Genomic DNA, 23,278 nt, shown 5'->3' on the forward strand with positions numbered 1-23,278 from the left:
GGTGATTCAGAGACGGCATCATCCCGTACTACAGCAAACGTAGCAACAGATCGTAGGGCTCAGACTGCACAATCTTTCTGCAGGTTGAAGATATTAGTACCACCAGGCAGCAGCATCAGAGATGAGGGCCTCATAGTGCTAAATGTTCTACAAATTTTTGCAAAATATGCTCTTTTCCCCACAGAGCTTGCCTTCCAGCCTGCTGTTTTGCCGAGTGAAAACGGCACCAGTGTGAACTCTGAAATCGCATCATATTCCAAGCACTCACCTGGTTCATCTGGCAGGTGATATAACAGAGGGACTGGTTTGTTTCTTCTCTTTCCACATAAGCATCCATCACCACTGTCCTCCCCTCCAAATTCAGGACACACTCATAGTCCCACTGCTGGTCCTGCAGAGAAGATACACATGGCACCACTTCTCAACTACACGGAGTTTCCTGCTACACAACAGCATACTCCTGCCTATCCAATTCAGTACCTTTTACCAAGCCACTTACTGTGCAAGCAGTGTGCTCCTCTCATTCCCTTCGTTATGCCAACTCTATGCTACATTCAAGGGCCCTCTATGCTGTCACTGCCTCCATGTATGAAAGGTAAACACAAAATAAAACACCTAGAAGGGAGCATGTGTATGTCAGTGCAGGGAGAACTCAGCACAGGAGGGGGAATTAAAGAAAAATCCAGTGGGACAACGGTGAAGTTACGCCTGTATGTCTCTGTGAAACACTAGCTTGGAAATAAAGAGGGGAGTATGCAGGCTAGGGCAGTGCACCTCAAAAAACACTAAGTGTATTTTTCTTCTCTCTCTCTCCTGTAAATCTTCCACTGAATTGCTTAGACACTTCCTGTAAAAAAGATAGATATGTATCTGTAACCAGCTCTGCTCCTCTGAGCAGTGCAGTATATCAGGTTTAACGTATCAAGTACCAATTAGTCTGTGGGCTGCATGTTCTGAGGTAGTTGTTTGTAAAAGGTTACTAAATCAGTCTTCTGTCTTGAGAAGCAAAGAGAATTTTTATCAGAGGCACACCCAGGAAACATAGCTTTCGAGGGTGGTTTTCCCTATTGCAGAAGTTTCAGGTATGACAGGAATAGCCACATTAACATGAGCATGCCAGAAAGGAGAGGGAACCAATGACTTATCTTTCACTTATGGAGACACAAACAATCAGCAGAGATTCAGCAGGAAGTTATTCCAAGAACTACCATCTACAAGGCAGCACAGGTGCAACTTAATCCAAACGCATGCATATCTTCTCCAGCAAGCTGGTGCACACCTGTACTCTCCCTTTCTCTGGGTGACCTCCTACCCATCACTAAATATGTAATTCTTTATTCACAGAAGTAGGTCATTCCTCGAGGTATTTCTGCAAACAGGAGAAACCTTGGCAGAGCCACAGCTGTGTCTTACACGTGTTTTTAGCAGTCCAGTGGACAGGATGCCCAAAGAGGAGCGCTCTGCCTTAATACAGCTTCTCAGTGCTGATGGTGTTGAGCTGACTACCTGATAGAGGTGGAAGTTCTTTCCCAGCAGGGTTATCTTCCTTGCCACATTGACTGGAAACAGTGAAGATCCCTGGATTCCCTGCACACACGGACACGCATCTGGACCCCAGCTAAGCTCTTCATTCTGAAAACAAACACAGGTCTTTCAGAGAAAGAGTCCTCGATGGCTCTGATAGAGGGAATCAAAGCCTAACATGTCAACAGAGAAATAAGCTCTGCCTGAACAAAGACACAGCTGTGCTTCTTTACCATGAACCTACAAGAAAGCAATGCAAGAGCCCAAAGAAGCAAACAGCAGAAAGCTACAAATATGCTGGATGTCACAGCAGCTGCCACCTTCAGGCCAGCAGCATTGTCTGCAAGACCTGGGAACCTCACACACATTTTTCTCCCTCAGGCTGCCACTTCTCACTCCGCACATTACAGTGGTCACTTCTACACTCTCAGAGGGCACAAGCTCTTGTCTGTGCTGAGATACCAGACCAGCAATCTGTATGAAAATTTCAAAGTGTTACAGCCTTAGACGGTGAATTCCAAAGCCCAGCAAGTTACCTCCTCCCAAAACTCAGGGGCGTCATACTGATAGTCGAGGTCATGGTGGAGGATCCTGGGAAAGTCAGGGACATCCCTCTCTGAAGAATCGCCATCACCCGACAGAAGAGTAGAAGCACTGAAGGGAGATGTGTCATTCTCAGCCTGCAGCAAATCCATCCAGTCCTCTGTGTCCTGGAGCTCCGTGCCTTCCTTCTGCAGCCAGTCTGGGGGAGTCGACGGTGGGAGCTCTGAAGCAGGTAGTTCAGTTCCTAGCAATCCAGGAGAGTCATCAGAGGCAGCAGGGCGCCCTGGCACCTGGCTGGGGGTTTGGGGAGATGGGACAGCAGATATCAGTGCCTCTGTGGTAGGAAAAGAACTCAGAGGCCACTTGAAACTCGTGACATGGGGGGAAGGTGTTATTGCTGCTGCAGATGTATGCAGAGGGCTACCCACTGGGGTGGTGGGTGGGTCAGTGTGCCACGGTTCCTGGGCAGTGGCCGGCCCTTCAGTCAGCAAGGCTGCGTCATCCACATTTTTGGATGGGCTGGTGAGGACAGATGCGTCGGGAGAAGTTGTCTCTGGCAGAGTGACAGCAGGTTTGTCTGCTGGTGGTGGTAGAGGGGATTCTGTGTCAGCCTGGAGAGAGGCGGCTTCAGTTGAGAGAGTCACGTACGTATAGCTGAGGGTGTCCGTAGGCTCAGTCGTATCCCAGGGTGTGGAGTGCGTGACATGGTTGGGTTCTGTGGGGGGCACAGTGCTCGGAATCACACGCACCGAGGGAGTGATGGGTTTGTGGCCGCAGCTGGGGCTGTGGTTGAGGACTTGGTGAGGGGAGCTGCTGAAGAAGGGAACACACTTGACATTGGGATCTGGGCCTGGAGAAAAACAACAAGTCATGGTGAGAAGAGAGAAAGAAAGGAAACAGGATAAACCCAAGCAGAAGAACACTCTGTGTTACTTCCCGTAGCAGTGTTCACAAAAGGCTGCTTCACCCTGGATTTCAATGAGAGCTACATCTCATGCCACCTTGTCTTAGGATGGGACTGGGGAATGCTCACAGTGCAGAAGATTCAACAACATTCCCAACACAGACACCTGCACTCAGAGGGAGGTCTGCCTGCCTTCAGCGCCCACAAGACTGCAAGGCCACCTGTGGCAGCAGCACACCGGCCATCTGTTCCACCTCCCCACTTGCAGCCTCCCAGCCAGCTTGCTCTTGTCCCTCGCTTTGAAACACAGGCTGGATAACCCCAGGAGAAGGGTGACTTGCTTCATCTGATGGCACTTCTCCAGAAACCTAGTGAGGCTTTGCAACACTAGGGATGCAGAGCCTTGTGTTGCTCCAAGGAGATGCTCTGCTCCAGCATTTCACCTCCTTGCTTGATGAGACCGACGGCTGCTATTTTACCTGAGAAAAGATCTGACTCTCTGCCACCCACTGGGGCTGTTCTAGCACATAGCACCAGGGCTGGGTAGGAAACGCACCCTTTCATTGTAGATAATGGTTCCTTCCTCACAGGTTGCTTTGTGGGTGCAGAGGTGCTGCTGGACGCACCAGTTACATCCCCAGAGACTGCTCACACACTTCTGGCATCTGGAACAATGATAGAAAAGCAGCTGCTAAGACAACCCAGGACAAGACAGCCACCCTCCCTGTAACTACAGACAAGAAAAAGCAGGTGCTCACGGTGCCGATTTCCACAGCAGGGCCACTGCAGCACAGTCATAGAAAGAGAAGTCCACAGAAGCAATGAAGATGTCATGGAAACGCACTACGAGCTTTATGGTGACATGATCTGAAAACGAAAATATAAATTTCTTAGAAATGAAGCCACTGTAAGTCTGCCATACTGTTAAGAGACATGGCATGCTTAGGAAAGACACTGTCAAACATGGAGACAAATTCCCTTCCATGCTTCCAGCCTCTCAATCACTGGATTATCCTACGGACACTAACAACTGGCTGGACAAGTTTGTCAGGAGTAGTTTATGACAGCTCTTACCAATCCATGGGAAGGAAGACTAGTCTGAAGATCCCTCTATCTTTATCTACTATAATTCCACTGTCATCTCTGTATTAGAGGAAGACTCAACATTCCAGACTCAAAGCTGATTGTCTTCCTTTGTCATCCAAAGGAAAACCAAACCTTTAGAACTGACATGCCCTTCACATACTGCCTTCACCTTGAGAGCTTTGTTCTATGTCCAGACGAAGAAGTGAGTCAGTGAAGAGGTTTATAAGACTTGTAATCTCACTTGCAATGACTGAAGGCTTATCTGCTTTAAATCCAGGCCTCATGTCAACTACAAGCCTCAGGATAGCCCAGTTCTCTTTGGGAAGAGACTATCAGTGTTTTCAGATAGACCAAATAGCTGCAGAGATGGTCAAAACTTACTGCAGCTGATAGCATAAGCCTGAAGGAGAGATTTTGCATATGATGGTACCAAAACAGCTAATTAATCTTGTTCCAGACAAATGCCTCCAACCTAGAGTTGGGTCTTAGTTCTTCAAATAATGAGAATATATTATTGCATGCTCTGCTCAATGTCAGGAGCTGCCATTCCTCCAAAACAGTTTGCTACAAAAATAAGTAACAAGAAGTTTGTCCGTCGTTCCTCTCACAGAATTCAGACCTCCTCTTGCAAGCAAGCCCTATTCACAACAAAACAACTAACGCCTGGTGAAGGATCAGTCAGCCCTAAGCTGGGTTCCTGATAGGACAAGTGAAGCACTATGCTTGTAAAACAGCTGATGATGAGGCGTGTGTGAAAACCCACAGTTAGGAGAAAATAAGGGTATCATATGCAGCTGGAGGCAGGAGTCACTGCAGTACTGTCAACTCCCATCACTGTCATAGAGGTGATCGCAGTTGGCAGTGGTGGAAGGGCTAACACCTCCCAGGATTTCAGTGTTATGACACCATATTTATAAATACTCCTTTCTCCAAAAAGGCCATTATTTCTCATGACTGCCAATAATGCTGTGCAGCAGTACAGAAGATGAGGTCGAGCACTTGCAAATTGAGAGCAAGAGTTTCTGCTATCAACTTGGAGCTTATCAGCTTAAAGTGACAGATGAGCTGGTATGCAACCTTTAAACAAAGCTGAAAATAAGGCAAATACTTTAGTGAGCTGGGAAAAGTATTATAAGTAGGAACAGGAAAGTGCCAGTATCTAAGGCCTTGATGAGACCTCATTTAGACAGCAGTGCATGACTCTGGTTACCAGCTTCAAATTCATCTTAGCAGAGCACAGAAGCCATGCAAAGAAAGGCTAGCAATACAGTGAAGGAGAGAGGAAGTCCGAGTAACAGAAGAACACAAAGAAAAAGTTGGCACAGTTAACATGGCAAAACTCTGTGCTAAGAATGCCAGGCCCTAGTCCACTGAGTGGGAGAAGAGCTGTGGAAGCAAAAGGACAACACAAGTAGACCAAACAGACACAAGCCACCCACGAGCAAGCTTAGGCTAGAAAATAGAAGCGACTTGTTAAGGCTCAGAGATGCAATATGAAAGTAACATAGACAAAGCATCTACGGGGTCTTGAAATAAAAGCAAGGCTGACTTACAAAGGAGTCAATAGTAATAATATCTGAAGCCTGGAATAATGAGAACTAGACTGTGGCTTTATCTATACTGATTTTTCACAATTGTGTTTAAATTCAGGCCCACATTTGCAGAACTAAACAAGGAAGCCAATTCTGTCCACTCTGCCTTTAGTGGCAGTGCATGAAACCCTTTCCCTCTGTGCCTGACCACCCCGAATAGAGACCCAGTCAGTTTATTCCAGACTAAACTAGTGTGAAAGCCAACACATACAGTAATATTGTAAATAATATTGAAAATGAAGGAGTCTGAGATTGAATGAGTGTGTTAGCTGGTTATGCTGTCATGTTATATCCATGGAGATTGCGTCAGACCTATTAGCCAGCTGCATACCTGCATGGAAAAATCTGTTTAGCCATTTAGGTGAATTGTACGGAACGCTTCCCAACCAGCACCTGCCTTTTACTTCAGACGAACAAGCTCTTTGAAGAGATCAGCTCATCAGAGCTCACACTGACAGGCTGGGTAAAATCCAATGCAGATACTCTAAACTGAGAACTTTCCAGGTTCTTTAGAATAGCTAATTAGCAATACTCAGCCAGTTATTGTTCATGGTAATAGAAGGCTGACTATGTATTTTCTGAGGTTATGCTGCATTGCAGATTTATTTCTAATTTTAAAGACTGTGGGTCTCTTCTTGCTTTTCCTTACATGTACTTCCTTCTCCCATTATTACCTGGATTTTGAGAAGGTTTGCATTTTGGTTAATTTAAATAATAAAGAAGTATTTAAGAGAGTTCTCTCTCCAGATTTATGACAAAGCTGCCAAACCAGCCACCACTCCAGACTGCATTTCAGATCCTATTCAGATGTGCATATAACCCTTCATGCAGGATCTCCTTTCCAACTACCAGAATTTGGCATTGGAATTTGGCAACAGCCCAAAATAATGCAGGATGTGTGTGACACACAAGTAGAAAGCAAACAGATATTATGACAGAACGAAACGAACACCTGCTGACAGACCACATACATTCATGGCTGTTAATCCTGGCAATCTGACGGACTTACAAGGTACTTTCTCCCAACAATGTTATCAGAGCTATCATGCTCCATTTAAAGCATTTTACTGACCTGCTCCTGTTGGCAAAGCTGGTGCTTGGCTGGGATCTGGAGAAGGACACATGATTCCTGACTCTGTCAGAACTGCTGGGCTTTCATAATCTTCAAAGTAACATGAGTAAAATTCTTCCTCATGCAGAGAAGGTAAGTCCGAGATAGACAGGAATATCTACCAATTCAATAATATCCAGTAAAAAAATTGCCTCTAACATATTCTTCTTTATTTAATCTATTTTTCTGGTTCTACTTTTTTCAAAGTAAGAGCCCCATAAAGTAGTCATCTACCTATACACCCATTTTCCTATAACGCCTCCTAGGACTGACTGCTCCATTCATTATCTTTTGCCATTTCCAAACTGAACTTGGCATCCACCAAACAACTTCCCGCTTTGCCCATGTCTCTAGCAAAAGACAGGTTCTTGCCACCTCCTCACACAATGATAGACTTCAAAACACTGCAGCACCTTCTTAGCTTCTCTGTCAGCTCTCAGATGCCAGACTGAAGCCATAATTTTGGGCAGCTCCTTTCAGATCTTCCTGACAGCAAGTGTCAGAAACACTGTGAAATCACAGACATGGGCACCTTATAGATACTAAGTCAAGGACAGACCCCACCAAAGCAGCCATCAAATACTCCAGAATACCCAGTAACTCTTAGCAGGCAAGGGCATTTAGTTTTATGGGAACTACCAACGAAATGATCTCCTGGTACAGCCAAGCTGTTAAGTCTCTTGTGTGAGGCAGACAACATGTGCTTGAAGACTCAGTGATTCAGTACTCCACTGAAAGCAACCGGAAAACTTGCAACTTCTCAGAGTTTGCAGGGAACTTTCTACATGCTTAAGCACCATCAGAGGACCATCACCACTCACATTTCTCTTTTCCTCTCTGCTGATATTGGCTGGAGTTAGTGTCTGGACAGACAGACACTGCTGTGTAGAGTTAAAGCTCCAGAGCCACTGCTCGCTCAACCTGGACCGCAAGCACTCAGAGCGACGGCTGCACCTGCAGGGAAATAGCAAGAAGCCCTGTGAGATATCTGTGCAGCCCTAGCAGGACACGTTCACTTCCAAGCTGACACTGGCTGTCTGAAGCCTTGCTAGAGTCTTGGGGAAGCTGCTACGCAAGCCATGGAAGTCCCAGCCTCCCACCACCTTCAATAATAGGATCAACTGTTGCCAAAATACAGGTGGGTAGGCACTTTTTGGGCTTCAAGGGTCATAAACTACTTCCTATGGTGTTCTACAGGGAGACAGAGCCAGCAAGCAGACAGACACACTGGAATAAACCATGTCTCATTAAGGAACATCAGTAGGGGAGCAAGAAGGAAAAAAAAGAGTGCTAAACAGGAGAGTGACACCAGAAGAGATAAGACTCCACGTTTGAAATGAGGCAGTTTGACCTGCAGTCAGACTAAAACCAGGCTGAAAACCACTGGACAGGAGCATCGTGAGTGGTGATCAAAGACTGAAAAAGCAACGAAAAGATACTCTTGTGTGCAACTGTGACTGCTGGCAGTGTTTTAGGGAGGCAAAAAGAGGAATGGTAAGTTAGAGAGAATTTCCCATAAAGGAACTAAAAAAACCCCTAAATCCAGACACAAAGACATACACGGACACATAGACATAAGGAAGAGAGTAAGTGGAGACAATCCCTAAGCACTATCCCTCTAAAATCCTTGCAGATGGACAGGGATCTATCTTACCGTCCCTGAAGGACACACCAGCCACAGTAGGGATCCTTCAGTGCCAGACAGGATTCACAGTCCAAGTACAGGGAACATTCCAGTATGGGAACCTTCACCACCTGTTGGAGAAAGAAATCAGTGAAAACACAGCACACACAACACAGGCCATAGGTCTACGGCTTCTTCTGCCTAAATAGCAAGTCCCATCATCTGCATGCTCATTGAAACAACTTCCTAATCCCCAATATTGCATAAAAACAAAGAAAAAAGGAACAAGTTTCCAGAGTCCATCTGAATGGCATAAATTTCACATATTAGTGAAAGACATCTAAACGTCAGGCTGTAGAGAGGCACTGAGGCAAGCAAAATGTATTGCTATTAACCAGTTATCTGTGACACTTTTTGCAAGAAAACTACTTTAATGATAAAACTATAGCTTAACAAAACGGATCAAAGAATAGCGGACTGAATACCATTCACTCTTTTGCTTTTCTGGACTCTATCATGGGAGATCATCTCTCTCGTCATGTAGGTGACTGAAGCTGGAGACAGCAGCTCCAGCTGAGGCCTCTGAATGCATCTGCACTATTGCCTGGCTCTATCTGGCAGAACTATAATTTTGACTGAAAGTAGACCAAGAAGCTTTGATCAATGTGGAACAAAAAACCTTCTGCCATCTGGGGGTAAGTTTTACTTGCAAAACACTTCTGCTTTAACTTACCATCCTTGCTGATTTCAGCCTCTTGCCCTCTCTTTAATCCGCTATCACACTGCAGCTACTATACTGTCAGTTACTTTAAAATACCAACTTCTAATCCTCGTCCTATTACTTTTGATAAGTACGTGATGTAATTTGCATTTTTAATTGACAGAACAATTACTGTTAAGGATATCTTTCCAATTTCCCTAATCTTCTTCAACTCACAGATTTCAACTCTTCCTTTGAAGTGTTACAAAATTTCTGACTATCTCAAAGTGCACTGGGGGAGTGAAGGGAAGCAGTGGTTTTCCAGCATGCTCTCATTTTTTGTGTGTTCTTTCTTTCAGAGTAAATTAAGGGTTGTTTTTTCCTTTGTGAGGAGGATCCTTTTCTTTCCAGCTCAAAGAACTGATATGAGCGGTGTTGTACAAATCCTCTCAAATAAAATATCCATAGCTGGATTTCCTACTCAGTGGACACCAATATCCCAAGAGCCTGAGGCATCGCAATGTCTCTTCTCCTCCAAATGTCACTGGGCACAAACAGAATTACAGAAAGCAGGAGAAGAAGGAGAAGTGCCTCATGTGGTTCCTTGTACAGCTTGATTTCATCTGCAAGACTGTTATTATATGCCCGGTCAGAGCACACCTCTGCTATCTGAAGACATTTCCCATGCATTTCTGCTTTTTGTAGATTACATGCCTACAGAAGAACAGCTTAATCTTTTAACTGATTAAGAACAGGAGAAATGACACAGTTTTAATTATCCAAAACCTCCCTTTTCCTCTTTTTAATCTTTTGCAAAACCAAGACAGGTCACATTACTCGTGAACCCAGAAGGCTCACATTCTTCTGCTCAGATGGAGGTGCAAACTGTTGTCCAAACAGTTCCTGCTCAACACAGAGGAACCCAGGAATTTGCAGTCCCTTGTCTTCATGCCAATAGAGCAGCCTTTTACAGCCTGCAGTTCACATTCCTCCATCTCTGCTGATACAGCCTGACTTACAGAAATGCACATGCAAACAGGCCACAGTTTAGGGTAACAAGACTTCCTCCACGCTTCCTCCAGCTTTTGCAAGAGGCCAGTCCCCATCCCTGTAACCCAGGCTGGCAGGCAGCTGCTGCCCAGCACAGGCTTAGCTATACACACTGTTTCTCTGCTTCCCCCATTCCCATCAGTAGGTTGTCTGGACCTCAAATGCTTTCAACTCTTCCGTGGAAGGGATTTTATTGTTCTTACCATTGACTGGGTCATGACAAAGAGGTGCTCCTGCAACTGGTCAAACAGGAGGTCTCCACTCACCAAGCTATTTAACTGGATAGCTAAAGAAGCGTATATATGTGCATCTCCCATTGCTCCTAAGTACACCTGCAAGAGAGTCACAGTTGTATGCAGGCAAAGTATCACAGCAGGAGTTAGGGACACCTGTCCTACATTAAGAACAACGTGGAACCACTGCTGTGTGCAAGGATTTTGACCTCCCACCAAAATCTCAATGCAGTGACTTCAGCCACATGAAGCATGTGCCTAGAAATACCTGAAGAAGCCATGTAGGATGTACCAGCCCTGACGCTGGCTCAGTGCAGATGTAACCAAAGGCAACGTGACCACTGTTTGGGGCATTGACACTCTCAACAGTCAGTACAGTGTGACAAGAGACTATCTGATAGTGATGATCTTTTGTAGGAACCTGACTTCCCAAGGGACAAGAGAAATTACCTGTTTTCCCCCTCCACCTGAGCATCCCTGATTAGTTTTATCCTCTTTGCTTCCTGTCACATTCAGATCATACCTTGTGCAGTTTCCCTCTGCTGTCTCCTAGAAAAGCAATGGTGTGACCATCTTCCACATTCACTGCCACAGCTGTCAGACGGGCTTCTGTTTTCTCCAGGAGGGGAGCTGCTTCCAAGGGTACCCGGCTGGCCATAGGGCTGGGAGTGTGGTCAGAGCCACAGGGGTATGCATACAGGGTGTCCTTTTTTGTGGAGTGGAAAGAACAGGGAAATCAGTACGGAAAAATGAATACAAGGAACAGCAGCACCTTTAACACTTCCCGCCATCCCCAAATTCCTTAAATAGGTGCCCCAGCAGCGAATTCAGCTTTGAACCCTCTAAGCTTTTTTTACTAAGAATAAAAAAAAACCCCACAAACAGCTTTTAATAATTAGTTTAGGTATGTTGGCTGTTTGTTCCCTCACAGAATCTTGCAGACATTTCAGCAAGTCCATTCAGCACCAGTAATGAAATGCATCAAAACTCTACTAAGCTCTTAAGTTGTCCAAAAACCATTACTGGCTATGCACTGCCAGGATACAGTTTTGGGGAAGATTCATAGTATTTTTCAGAACAAAACAAAAAGATAAGAATTCCTGCTCCCAGTGCAAGATGACCTGATCACAAGCATTGTCTCCAACAATTTGCATGGTTTTGTTGCATCACCTACAAATTCTAAGCCTGAAGCAGAATCCCAAAGCATCAGGACATACATAAATACCAGGTGGGGCACAACCTGCTCCAAAGAGCTTACTAACTACACACAGAAATCATTGAGTGCATACAACCAGAGACCCACAAAAAGTCAAAACAAGAGTCATCTCTGCAGAGCTTCGGTTCTTCTGAGTCTTGTGAGACTTATGAAAATTAACTCCACAGCACTGCGCAAAAACAGTCAATCTTCTGATCCAGCTAGATCCCTCCCAGTCCCCCAAACCTTCACTTACTGAATTCTGAAGGAGAGAGAATGAAAGCTGCAACTTATTTACTATCTGTATGTGTAGAGAAGAAGATATTCCATTACCATTCGTCTTTTTCCTAAGTAACAAACTCAGTCTTGTCTAGGACAGTTCCTCTGTTGCTTTATATCTTTCTTGACACCCTGTTCTGTGACCACTTTAACTTTACAGTATCCTTTTGGAGACTGAATGCAGGATTGTTCACCCAACAATTACTACTAAAATGGCAATTTTTTTAATTGATCAGTGGATTGCCTTCAAACTATTTGGCTTGTGTAAACTAATGATTTTCATCATTATAACTCTTATGTCTAACACTTTCACCCTCCTCTCCAGCCCCTTACTGATTACTCTTACAAAGCCTTGCGTGAAGCAGAGGCATTAACTGTGCAGTCCACAGAGACTTCAGCTCCCTCTCTTGCCTTGGGCAATGAGGTTGAATTTAGACTCCTTGTGAGCAGGGTTACGTGTTTCTTCTGTTTGATGTCCATAGCTTTGCATCTGGCAGCACTGAGCTGCACGGTACCATCCAGCACCAGGCAATGGAGCTGCCCCCGCCGGAGATCAGCGATACTGGCACAATGTGGTATTTTTGAGGCATCTGCTTATCACCTCTCGCCAACCCCATGGAAAACCTGACCCTTTTTCCCCGCTCTCTCCTCCCGTTTCTCTGGGGTTTTTTGTTGGTGTTTTGTTTGTTTGTTTGCTGGGGTGTGGGTTTTCTTGTTTGTTTGTTTGGGGTTTTTGTTTGTTTGGGGGTTGGTTTGTTTGTTTTAATACTTGACTGCTTCCTAGAGAAACTAAAAATTATCAGAAGCTTTTGACAAAGTCTATGGAAATCCCATGGTAAAAGATATTTAACCTGCTGACCCCTATTCACTTCTCAAATGTATTGCTATCTTAGCAGGGGAAGCATAAATTGACACAGCGGTTCCACACAAGAAACCATGCCAATTAGACTAGCACTACTTTCATTCTGATGCTTTATTGTTTTCCATTCGAATACTAATTAAACTGGTTTTCTTCACACTAGGCATAAGGCTCTGACTTACAGCCTCAGAGGAGGTTACAGCTTTTAAAGATTTTTAGTTTTTACCATCCTCTAAGCTATCATTCATTTTTAGTGACAGATACATTTTTCTTATTGGCTCCGTCATTTGATTCTTAAGCTTCTTCCAACCACCTTCTTGTAACTTAAAGATTTCTATTTCTCCAGTTGTCTAGTTCCTATAAGATTTATTAGGAAGTGGGCGACAGCCAAATTTCCATACTCAAAAGCATCAAGTGTTTATTTTGAATGGGATCCTAGCTGTCTTTTGCAACCTTTGTATCAATTCGGACACATGCTGAAGCCTAGTGACCTCACTACCAAGACTGATTTTTCCAAGTTTGCTTAAAAAACCCGCATACAAGTCAGAAATAGTTGTACCCCAGTTGTGCTCAGCACTGCTGTTGCCTATATGTGATGCCAAGGGCAGGTCACTTCACACACAATGTTTATCCACCATAAACCAACATGACCCGTGCAAGCTTTCCCAGCATGGGCACATCCAGCCCGTGGCCTCGCAGGGACTGTCTGCGGCGCAGTTAAACACAGTTGAGAGCTGAAACTTGTTCCATTCTACAGGATTAGGACCATGAAAACTGCATAAAGTGCTTATATAAATTTACATAGAAGCTGTTTGAATTGTTTTCAGTGAATAACATCTTGGCAACGTGGCAGAAAACACACTTCAGGGATCATCCAGTGTCCTACTGCAATGCAGCAGGTTTGGATGAAGCTGCTGCCGTGAGTGCCGGTGTGCGCTTCCTACATTGCACAGGTAGGTAGCAACAGTAGGACAAGTCTGTATCTATGCATGAAGAGGACTGAAAGCTCGGTGCAAAACAGCAAGTTACACACACCTTGAAAACTACACCCTCAGAAGATATGCAGCCTTCCCGAGCCTTGCAGAAACATGTTTCGCACTTCCAATTATCAAGTCACAAACAGCATCTACACAGTCTCCCACATCTCGAGACCAATGGATCTCCAGCAAACTGAAAAAATGAACTGGTTCGGAAATTCCTATAAAAACAAGCATTTTTTTTTTTCCAGTTGAAGAAACTGTATTGAACTGTAAAACTCAATCTTAGTTTCTCCTGATGGGCTAAAAATCGGAGGCAGTGCTAACTAGGGAAAAGGGCATACCTTGCACACAGGCTGGTTTGGAAGCAGAACAACGTGAAACTAATTAGCATCATCCTTACATACAGCACAAGCTGCCGCCATCGATATCGAGTTAAAACTGTTCCTGCATAAAATGGCCATTGACAGCCGTTTCCACTCGGCACCGAACGGAGCAGGCTGGAGCTGGCACAGACCCTTACGTGTTGTTAGACACAATCTTAACGACAACCGCTACCATGTACTGAATGGTGAAGGATAAACTTTGTTAGGACATTTACATATCTTTGGACACACTTTTAATAAGATGCCATACTTTAGTCAGGCCGCTAGTGCCAAACTCTGCAGCTGGGACCCTGGGATCATGCATCAGGAATCATACAGCAGAGACTGGCCTTTTTCTCCCATCCTGTGCACCCACTTATCCACTGGATCAAATGGTACAGGGGGACTCTACATCTTTTTGAATGAAGGATTTTTCTAAAGCGCTCACACCAGTTTGACATTTAAGTCCTTCAAGCTGCCCTAAAAATCACCTGTGACAATTCCTTCCATGTGGCCCAGCAAAGGACACATGGGGCATAGCTAAGAAATACAGTGAAAGCAGGACATCAAGCTGAGCAGTCTCTTGCTTCCCAACTCCTACATACTCCTCCTGACCTTACATTTGTCCTGCTCCAAGTCTGCTCTTTACTCTTCCCTCGTCCCACAAGTATTCTACAGTCAGCTTTAGTTACTGAAAGGAAAACCATAATTTTAAAACTGGTTTTGCACCGCACATGCAAACCCAGAAACTTCCAGAGCTCTGTGGTACCACTTTGCTCTTTGTAGCACAAGGCTGGGAAGAGGCAATTATCTGGACAGTCTGTTCTGTAAAAGGAAGACACAAGATAACATGCTGTTCTGCTGAGGACTAGCAACGCCCTCGATGAAAACAGGCTACTCTCAACCACAGAGCCTCACGCTGGGACACTGCATCCAGCACCGCCCCAGGAGAACGCTGCTGCTCTGTGTTTGTGTCACTGTCCCCAATATCGCAGCACCAGCCAGCGTGGCTGACAGATTGAGCGTGGCTGCGAGGATTCAGGGTCACAGCCACTTCAGTCCACGTTTTTATCCTGCAACATCCCATCATGCCTTTGTTGTAGCATTTAAAGAAGGATTATCACCTCTTACAGTTCTGGAGACAAAGAAGAGTCAGGTCAGGAAAAGGCCTTCCTTGGACACAAAATTCTGCAGGACTAATGTAGTCTATAGGAAAGTAGGATTTCGTTGACACTTGTTTTTGCTTATGTTCTTTTTTCGTTCCTGAGTGCCCTTGCAGGAAAATGTTCTAATGTGCACCTCACCATAAGCAACAGGGACACAGCACACCCCTTAAATTCCCTTCCCAACACACAGGTGCATATGCACATACTCCTCTCCTCCCCTGCAGCACAGACCAGGATATGAAATTACTGATAAAGAGCAATCTGAACTGCAGCTTCAGTGCTCCTGCCTGGTATTGCCATGAGACAGGCATCGGAGCCAGGTTGCACCAGATGCCCTCCCCAATGCCACACGCAGCTCATCTCCCTCTGCAAGGAAACGTGCCTATATGGGGCACAGAGCTGCAGCAGCAATGCGACAGACCGTACTTAAACAAGACACAATGGTTCTTGCACCGCATTGCTGCAGCAGAAAATAAACAGCCTGAGCCCAAAGGCTTTTAACCCAAACAGATTTCAACACCCATCTGTGGGAAACAGGCTGACTTCAGGAACACAAAGCAACACAAGAAGACACTGCAGACTGCTCTTTCCCCTGGCAAAGGTGCAAAGCTACTTACCGCTGGCAGCTGGACACAATTGGAACTGACATCGTATTCAATATATGCCACTTCTGTCCCTTCTTCTGACTTCCCATCTCTCATGTAGCAAACATCCCTAGTCCAGTTGGTCAGGCGATCCACCTCCTCCATTGCATAGACACAGAGCGCAGACTCCTCGCTGAGTTTGCCAGAAGAAGCCTGCCAGGCAGAGAAGACTGCAAACAGCACTTCTCCCTCGGTGTCCAGCTGCCCCTGGGCCAGGTCTTCTCCTGGCCGGGTGACATAGGCTGCTTGCAGGAGGCTGTATGTATTGGCTTTGCTCTGGCAGAGCAGAGGTAACTCCACATACGAGTAATAATGAGAGTCATCCAGGCAGATTCGCGAGATGTAGGTCTTGTACTCACGTGATTGAGACTTGAGGTCCCGACGGTAGAAGAGGAAATAGACGCTCGAGCGATAAGTGAAAGATTTAATGAAATGGTGGTTGTATTCGGAGAGCCGGCCCACAGCCAATTTTGCTGTTTCTTCGTAGGAGAAAATGGAGTGAGAGTCTGTGGCTTGAACATCCCCTCCGTGGGCCCTGAGATTCCGGGTAGTGATGGGAGGAATCCCTCCACCAACTCCTCGGCTGGTGTACCCTCGTCCCACAAACAGCAAGGGGACCTCATCCTTTGAGTAGGCTATGAGTCCCACAGTGGTGATATTGGGATCGTTGGCAGCGACGTACTGAGTGTCACCAGGGCTCTCTGGTCGGAAGAGGACATGGTCGATGGACGTGAGGCTCCTCTTCTCACAGATTCCCTGGTGCACACTACCACACACAATGAGCTCCTTCTGCACAGTGTTCACCAGTAGCAGCTTGTTGTGATTGTCAGTGTGGTGTGCCTGAGGGCACTCCAGCTTTGAGACCGGGGGGAGGCAATCCTTACTGTCCAGAACTGGTCCAGTCTGAACCACTTTGTTCATCAGCAGGTCAGATGTCAGCTGAAAGAGAAAGTTGGTGGCCCCCAAGTAAATGGTCCCAGATTCCAAGTCCATAGACAGGTGGAGGAATTTCGTAGCATTGCGCGAGAATGTGACATACTGCAGTCCCCGTGGAATTGCTGCTCCCAAGAAACAGAGAACAGGAAGGAGGAACGTTCCCAGAGGCATGGTAAACACTCTGCAAGAGGAGAAAAGCTGTTATAACTCCTTGTAAACCAGGGGTGAAGACTAACATTCAAAATCCTTCAACAGCACTCTTATGAGAAGTAGGCAAAGAGGACATGAGTAACCATAGAAAGCAGGGAACTAGACACAAAGAGCCAACACAGGACATCTGCAGAAACACCAACAGAAAGAGGCCTGCAAGAGTATCAGAGACTTTATTTGATCACCTCCACACCAATAGGACAGGCACAGCATCTTCAGGAGAAGCTGCAACACTGCAAGTAATGTTCTTGGGTGCTGGGTGGTACTGGGGAAAGCTTCTCTTTATAGGCTCAGGACTTCTACTAAACTTGCTGAATAAACAGTCCAAAGTGCAGATTCATTGATCCAGGGGCATGACCTAAGGAGAAAGGTCCTATCTGTGCTGTGACAGAAGGTGTTTCAAGCCTTGAAGTTGATCGATATTCTTGTAACATCAGAAAACACCTTGTTTAACTAGACTCCTGCACAAGTCTTTCCTATGATGCTGTATTGGAAGTTCTCCAGGACAGGACCACATTCCTACAGCAGCCAGCACATTGCATACATTGTTAATGAGCAACACCACAGTAAAACAAACCTCTGTCCAAGACAAACACAACCTGCAGGATCATTGTTTAAATGAACTGTAGCTGGGATTCAACTCAGAGCAAACTAATAACCCCTTTGCTCTGTATTTGATCTAGATATCATAATTAATCCTTCTCCTTATCACTTACAGTTATCAACAGCGTCTTTTGGGTCTAAGGCTTTTCCACTAGTGCTTCAGAAGGAACCTTCCCATGCCATCTCTGCCACTGCACATGGCCCACCCAAGCAGGACTACTCTGCCCTGATGCCAGCATGAAGCCTCCAGAGAGTCAGTCATAGAAGCTCCCAGCCACCTCCCTGGGGCCACTCGTCTCGTCCCAGCCTGTCAAGCCAGCCCTAGTGGGCCCCCATCTCCTTGGGCAGATGCAGCATGTCCAGGCAAGTGGAAGACCACCTTATCCTGCTCACCTAGTATAGCACTCTCTGGGGCAGAGGTCTCATGTTGGCACTCATCTCTCCACAGCAACTCTACCAGTACCATAAATGGTGATCTAAACATGCCTGCTCTGTGGACAACACTCCACTTTTTCCCTGTCCCATGCCCGAAAGTGCAGGCAAGGCCAGATGGGGTGGATGTTGGACAGACCCAAGGAACCACCAAACCTGTTCTGCTCCTCTCCAGAGGAACTTTGGATCAACCCTTCTCGAAATCCACCATGACCCACCCAAGCCATGCCACAGATGGGAACCACAATCCTGAACAGCACAGGGAATTGCACAGCATGGTGGAAATGTGGTAATAAGTACCTGCAACATTTAAATTAATGCTTTCCCCACAGAGAAAGGGCAGCAGCTGCAAGTACTCATAATTTGCGATGAGTACCACGTTATTTGAATTGAGAAGTAGGTGGTGATGCAGCTGTGCATCTACTCCGTTCCTCCCCTCCCTCCCTCTTGCAGACAAGGTATCAAAGCTACATACAGCTACACAGATGCCAAGCCGGGCCAGAGGCTCAACAGAGCTGATGGGTACAGCATCTCCTCCAGAACTGGCCTGTAATCTGCTGTGCTCGTTTTGGCAACTCACCTCCTCAGGGGAGATGTTAATTTTGTAGTCAAAGCTAAGAAAACTATCATCACTTCCCTCCCACAGCATCATCCCTCTTGGATCTTCTTGGTAAGCTCCAAGTGCTGTCAGCCTAGAAGTGCTTAGAGCACAGAGGTGGAAAAAGACCTGCAGCATCTCGAGAGAAGATTACCCCAGCATTTACTGCAGGACTTACCCAACTTAGGTCACAAACTTCTCACCATACGAACTATGTCTTACACTCATTCTGTACAACATCCAGCACAGTGTGTAGAAAACACAGTAGCAAAGGTGACGACACTAATCGTAAGACTCTAGATCCATCTTTTATTTCAGTGCTATTGCACAAAAAACCCCACAAAAGTCTGCTTTCCAGCTCCTTTGTCAGTAAAACAGGCATCTTTGCTCTACCAAAAGACCAGCTGAGAGGATTAGTCTACTTGTGCAATCCAGCGGATGGAAGGTATTATAAATACAACACATCATTAAATATAGGCTTTGTGAAGCTCTGGAAAAGCTCCGCTTCACATGGTTATTGTAGGTAAGTAGGTAGTACTGTCAGGATATACCCGCACGCAGAAACGCCGGCTCTAGGCTGGCAGCTTTCCCCCAGACACACAGCCGCCGATTCACGCCGTACCAGTACCAGTACTGTGTTTAGGTTACGTGCACACTGGGGCTTTTGTTTGCCCCGATAATGGACACTTAGTGTTTTCTGCTCTCTGTGCTATTAACACACTCTGCTTCACCCAGATTTGCAAACAGCCCTGAACTAGCCTTGGAGTCTCTTTCCAGGGTGGTAAGAGAGTGCTTTGTAGCACTTGACAGAGGTCCTCATCATGTGGGAGATGTTATCTGTGAAGTGTGATGAGTGGTATTAATAAAGCCATCATGTAGATACACGTATAGTGAAGGATGGAGCTCCAACTTAAATATATCACCTCAGGTTTATATCAGTAGATGGTATCTTGCCCCGTCTCCTGTTGAGTTGTTTCTTGTGCATTCTCACTATTTTTATTGGGGAAAACTTTATTCAAGGAATTCCTTAACCACACAACTGCCTTGATACGTCTGCACAGCCATCATGCAGACGTCAGGATGGCTTGTTGTGCAACTCTGTCTGGAGTCTCCTCAGTTTCAAAGCTTAAAATGCCCACAAACAAAACAATAGGCTGATGACCATCCAACAGCAGGAGGTTGACTACATTGTGACAGAGCCACACTGACATGGAGAAGAGAGTCTTTGATCGGGAAGCAGCTGAGGATCACAAGACATCATCACACTACACCACTTACAGGAATCTCTAATCTCCTTTCTAGCTAATGCAACCTTCCTAGGCCAGTATTTACACAGTAACATCAGCATGTGCCTTTGGAATTCATGAATTCTGAAATACTGGCTTTCTGGCCAGAGGTCATGCCTACAAGCTGCAAGACTCTTCTTTGTCCACTACATACCATCATTGACTACTGCTGGGGCAGAACCAATGCTCATACATGTCACCAGTGGTTGAACTCAAAACCCGGGGCATGACACCACTCTAGCAACGCAGATCTTTTTACAACATCTCTGAGCCATAGTTGAATCTATCCCCAATGTTTCACTGAAAGCATTTTACCTATTGGAATACCTGTGCTGGAAAAAGAGATGGAAAAGCAACTAGCCCTTCATTCCAGCAGACTACAATCAAAAGCAAATCCTGATGTGGTCAAATCTCTGACCTGAAACTATTCTTCTTTCACTCACCAATATCCCCCTAGAAGTCACTTCGTTAAGAGCTAGTCCTCAAAGGTGTTCCAGGTCAGAACCTCATGACTCTGAGAAGACAGAGGGCAGCCGAGAAGACAATAAATAAATAAATAAATGTAGTACAGTACGTTCTGCAACTTGGTTCTACTTACTCAGAGTGACGGGTGAACACTCAATATGGTGCTCTCTGTTGCTCTTTGCTGAAAAGTCATTAGCAAATGAACTTGTATTTATTGCTAGGTGAGCAAACATACGTTAGAAATGAGGATGAGTCTGTGTGGTTATCAGCAGTTAGAGGCATTCCCATTCTACATGTAAACTGAGATAAAAAGCCAGCAGTGTCTTTTGATTCAATTTTCCATGTTATTTCTCAAACATGGGCATCACTCCCTATTTTATTTCTTGCTTTTCAGTTAAGCCCATCACAACCTCTCTGGGAGGACAGGAAGGAGGAGGATAACCTACATTTAAATCAGATGGTTTCACGACAGGCTGCAGTTCTGAGCTCTTTATGGATTTACTGAACCGTTCTGCTTCCTGTGCTCACTGCTAGTGTATAACACAGCTGTTACAGACAGATTGCAGTAAAAGTGTGTAGCCTTTAATTAATTCTGAAGGCAATTGCCAAGGCTTAAAGATTCTTTTTAAATATTCCATTTTTTTTATGAATTCCCATTAAACGGGAAAACATTCCAGACAATACTCTGAGCATTGCCTCTAATGCACTGTAAAATATTAATATCTAAATGATACTTCTGAGTTTCATTTATTTAATCTGGATCACAACAGAAGGGCTAGAGGATTAGTCAATTCTGACAGAATATTTATATCACATCCACAAAACAACAACCAATAATGTGGAAGCAATGGCACTATTTTGTTACTTGGAATTTGAAATAAGACCGTGTTTTCTGTACCACTATTTTTACCTCTCTGACCTCATATAACCCTCTCAGAGACTTTATTCATTTATTAAACACACACAGAACTCATTTGGACACATTTTAACAGTGTATCAACACGAAAAGATTATTTCAATCCTCACAGATTATTTCCCTAATACCACATCCTATTCCCCAAACACAGAGAGGTCAGATAATGTTCCAAGTTCTAGACTAGATTGCATACTCAACACCAATCTCAGCAGAATTATCCTTGGAAAAAAGTAGGTCCCTGAAATTTGCACCTCCAGTTTCCACTGTATCATTTGCAGAGCTCACCCACAGCAAGAGCACTAAAAGATTAAAAATTAAAGGCATAATTCTTCCAGGTGCACGACAACCCTTGTGCTCCAGCACATTCAAATCACCCAGCAGTAGGAAGATGACTACCGATGTGTTTTCTGCACAAAAGTCTTGTTTACAGCCCCCCTTCTAAGTTTCATATGCTCAACAGAGACTTGCTGTTTTCTACTGTGAAAGACGACATTCCCATTAAATAAATAAATCTCTTTCGGATTCTTATTTACTACTACCAGGCCAGTTCCCTGCTCTGCTGTTTAAGAACACTTCCAGCAAGCAGCTTGGCAGAGATGAACACAAACCTCTGTTTTCCAAATAAAATTGACCCCAAGGAGAATCCCAAACCCAAGTCATCCTGTCAGAGCAGGACTGGCACAGACAAGGGAGCTCTGTTACACCAGATGTGAGTAACACCAAAGCTGACGTCAAAATAACTTTAAAAAACCCTCTAAAGACAAAATACCAAATCTGAAACAGCAGGGGAAAGTAGCAGAAAACCTGTACTTTTGGGCTACAGAATTAGCAGCATTATTATCAAACACAATTTTCCCAAGTGTTTATCTAAATCCTTGATAGTTACTGCTGACCATTACAACCTACTTTTCTGGATGAGGGATGAAGAAGTTTTATCCTAAAACAATGTTGCACAAAATATTTTGTCAACTTTGTGATACCATTGCCATTTTAATGATGCTTGTGCACCGTTAGGATTCTCTGAAAAAAACTGTAAAAAGTGCTTCTACACCCCTGGGCCTACCTAAATATTAATTTTAGCCCTAGTGGAATTAATTGCCAGTAGTAGACAGGTATTTCCCCTAAACAGCTCTAGCACAACTGATCTTTCCTCTTACACAAATTAAAATGTGTTATAAATACTAGTTTAAGCTTCCAGGACAAATAATTAATGAAGAGTCCATGATTAATACAATGTTAAATAGTGAACTTGTTATAAGTCAAGACAAACTACAGACATTTACAAGGAATATAAAGCAACCACAAGCTGCTTGCTGTTAAAAGAAGCTTTCTTCATAGGTGTTCTGTCACTGTAACTTGAGGGTTGACTTTTCACTTAACCATCCTCTCAAACACTAACAAAACCTGAACTCAAGTACTCTGTTGTGTATATATATTTGAAAAGGGCAATCAAGTCAGTTGTTAGTTTCTCAGTATCTTAACACACCAAAGGATAACTTTCTGCCAGTGTTACACAGAGTCCTTCAGGATCTGCTCCAACTTTCTGCCTAATCAAAGAACACCGCAAAGCCATCTCTTCTTTTAGCTTGTGAGCTCCTGACTAAAGCCTCTCAGTGAAAGCAGAGTTTCTTCTGAGCAGCCCTAAATTACAGAAACTACCACCTTAACACATCAAGCTGATCCCCAAGGGTTATTTACCTCAAGCAAAATGGCTTCTCATTTTGTCTAACTTTGCTTGTCACAGGATGCCCCAAGTTAAAGAAGTTTCTAGTTGGGTTTTTTGCATGAACAGTTTGAAAACTAATCCTTCTTCTTAATCCTCCTTGGGCAAGAAGATAACGACAGCTATTCTAACTCAGACAGAGGTCCACCTACACAGAAACCCTGGCTCCAGCAACAGACAATAACAGACGCCTAAGGAGAAGTGTAAGGGCAGACGAGCACAAGGCAATCCTTCCACTATGCACCCTGCCAGCTTTG

General features: G+C 44.8%; 1 protein-coding gene across 1 annotated transcript in view; it reads right to left on the minus strand.

The window, feature by feature from the left end:
• LOC104376431 (plexin-B1) overlaps window positions 1–16,959 on the minus strand; it is a 37,598-nt gene extending 20,639 nt beyond the window's left edge. Inside the window, 12 exon segments of the mRNA XM_009983011.2 lie at window positions 269–391; window positions 1,507–1,632; window positions 2,061–2,836; window positions 2,839–2,917; window positions 3,528–3,636; window positions 3,730–3,838; window positions 6,722–6,878; window positions 7,582–7,714; window positions 8,415–8,515; window positions 10,338–10,466; window positions 10,891–11,073; window positions 15,826–16,959. Of these exon segments, the coding sequence (XP_009981313.2) occupies window positions 269–391; window positions 1,507–1,632; window positions 2,061–2,836; window positions 2,839–2,917; window positions 3,528–3,636; window positions 3,730–3,838; window positions 6,722–6,878; window positions 7,582–7,714; window positions 8,415–8,515; window positions 10,338–10,466; window positions 10,891–11,073; window positions 15,826–16,959 (3,159 nt within the window).
• Between the last annotated feature and the right edge of the window lie 6,319 nt (window positions 16,960–23,278).

Source organism: Tauraco erythrolophus, chromosome 12 (genome assembly GCF_009769465.1).
Source record: "Tauraco erythrolophus isolate bTauEry1 chromosome 12, bTauEry1.pri, whole genome shotgun sequence".
NCBI lineage: Eukaryota > Metazoa > Chordata > Aves > Musophagiformes > Musophagidae > Tauraco > Tauraco erythrolophus.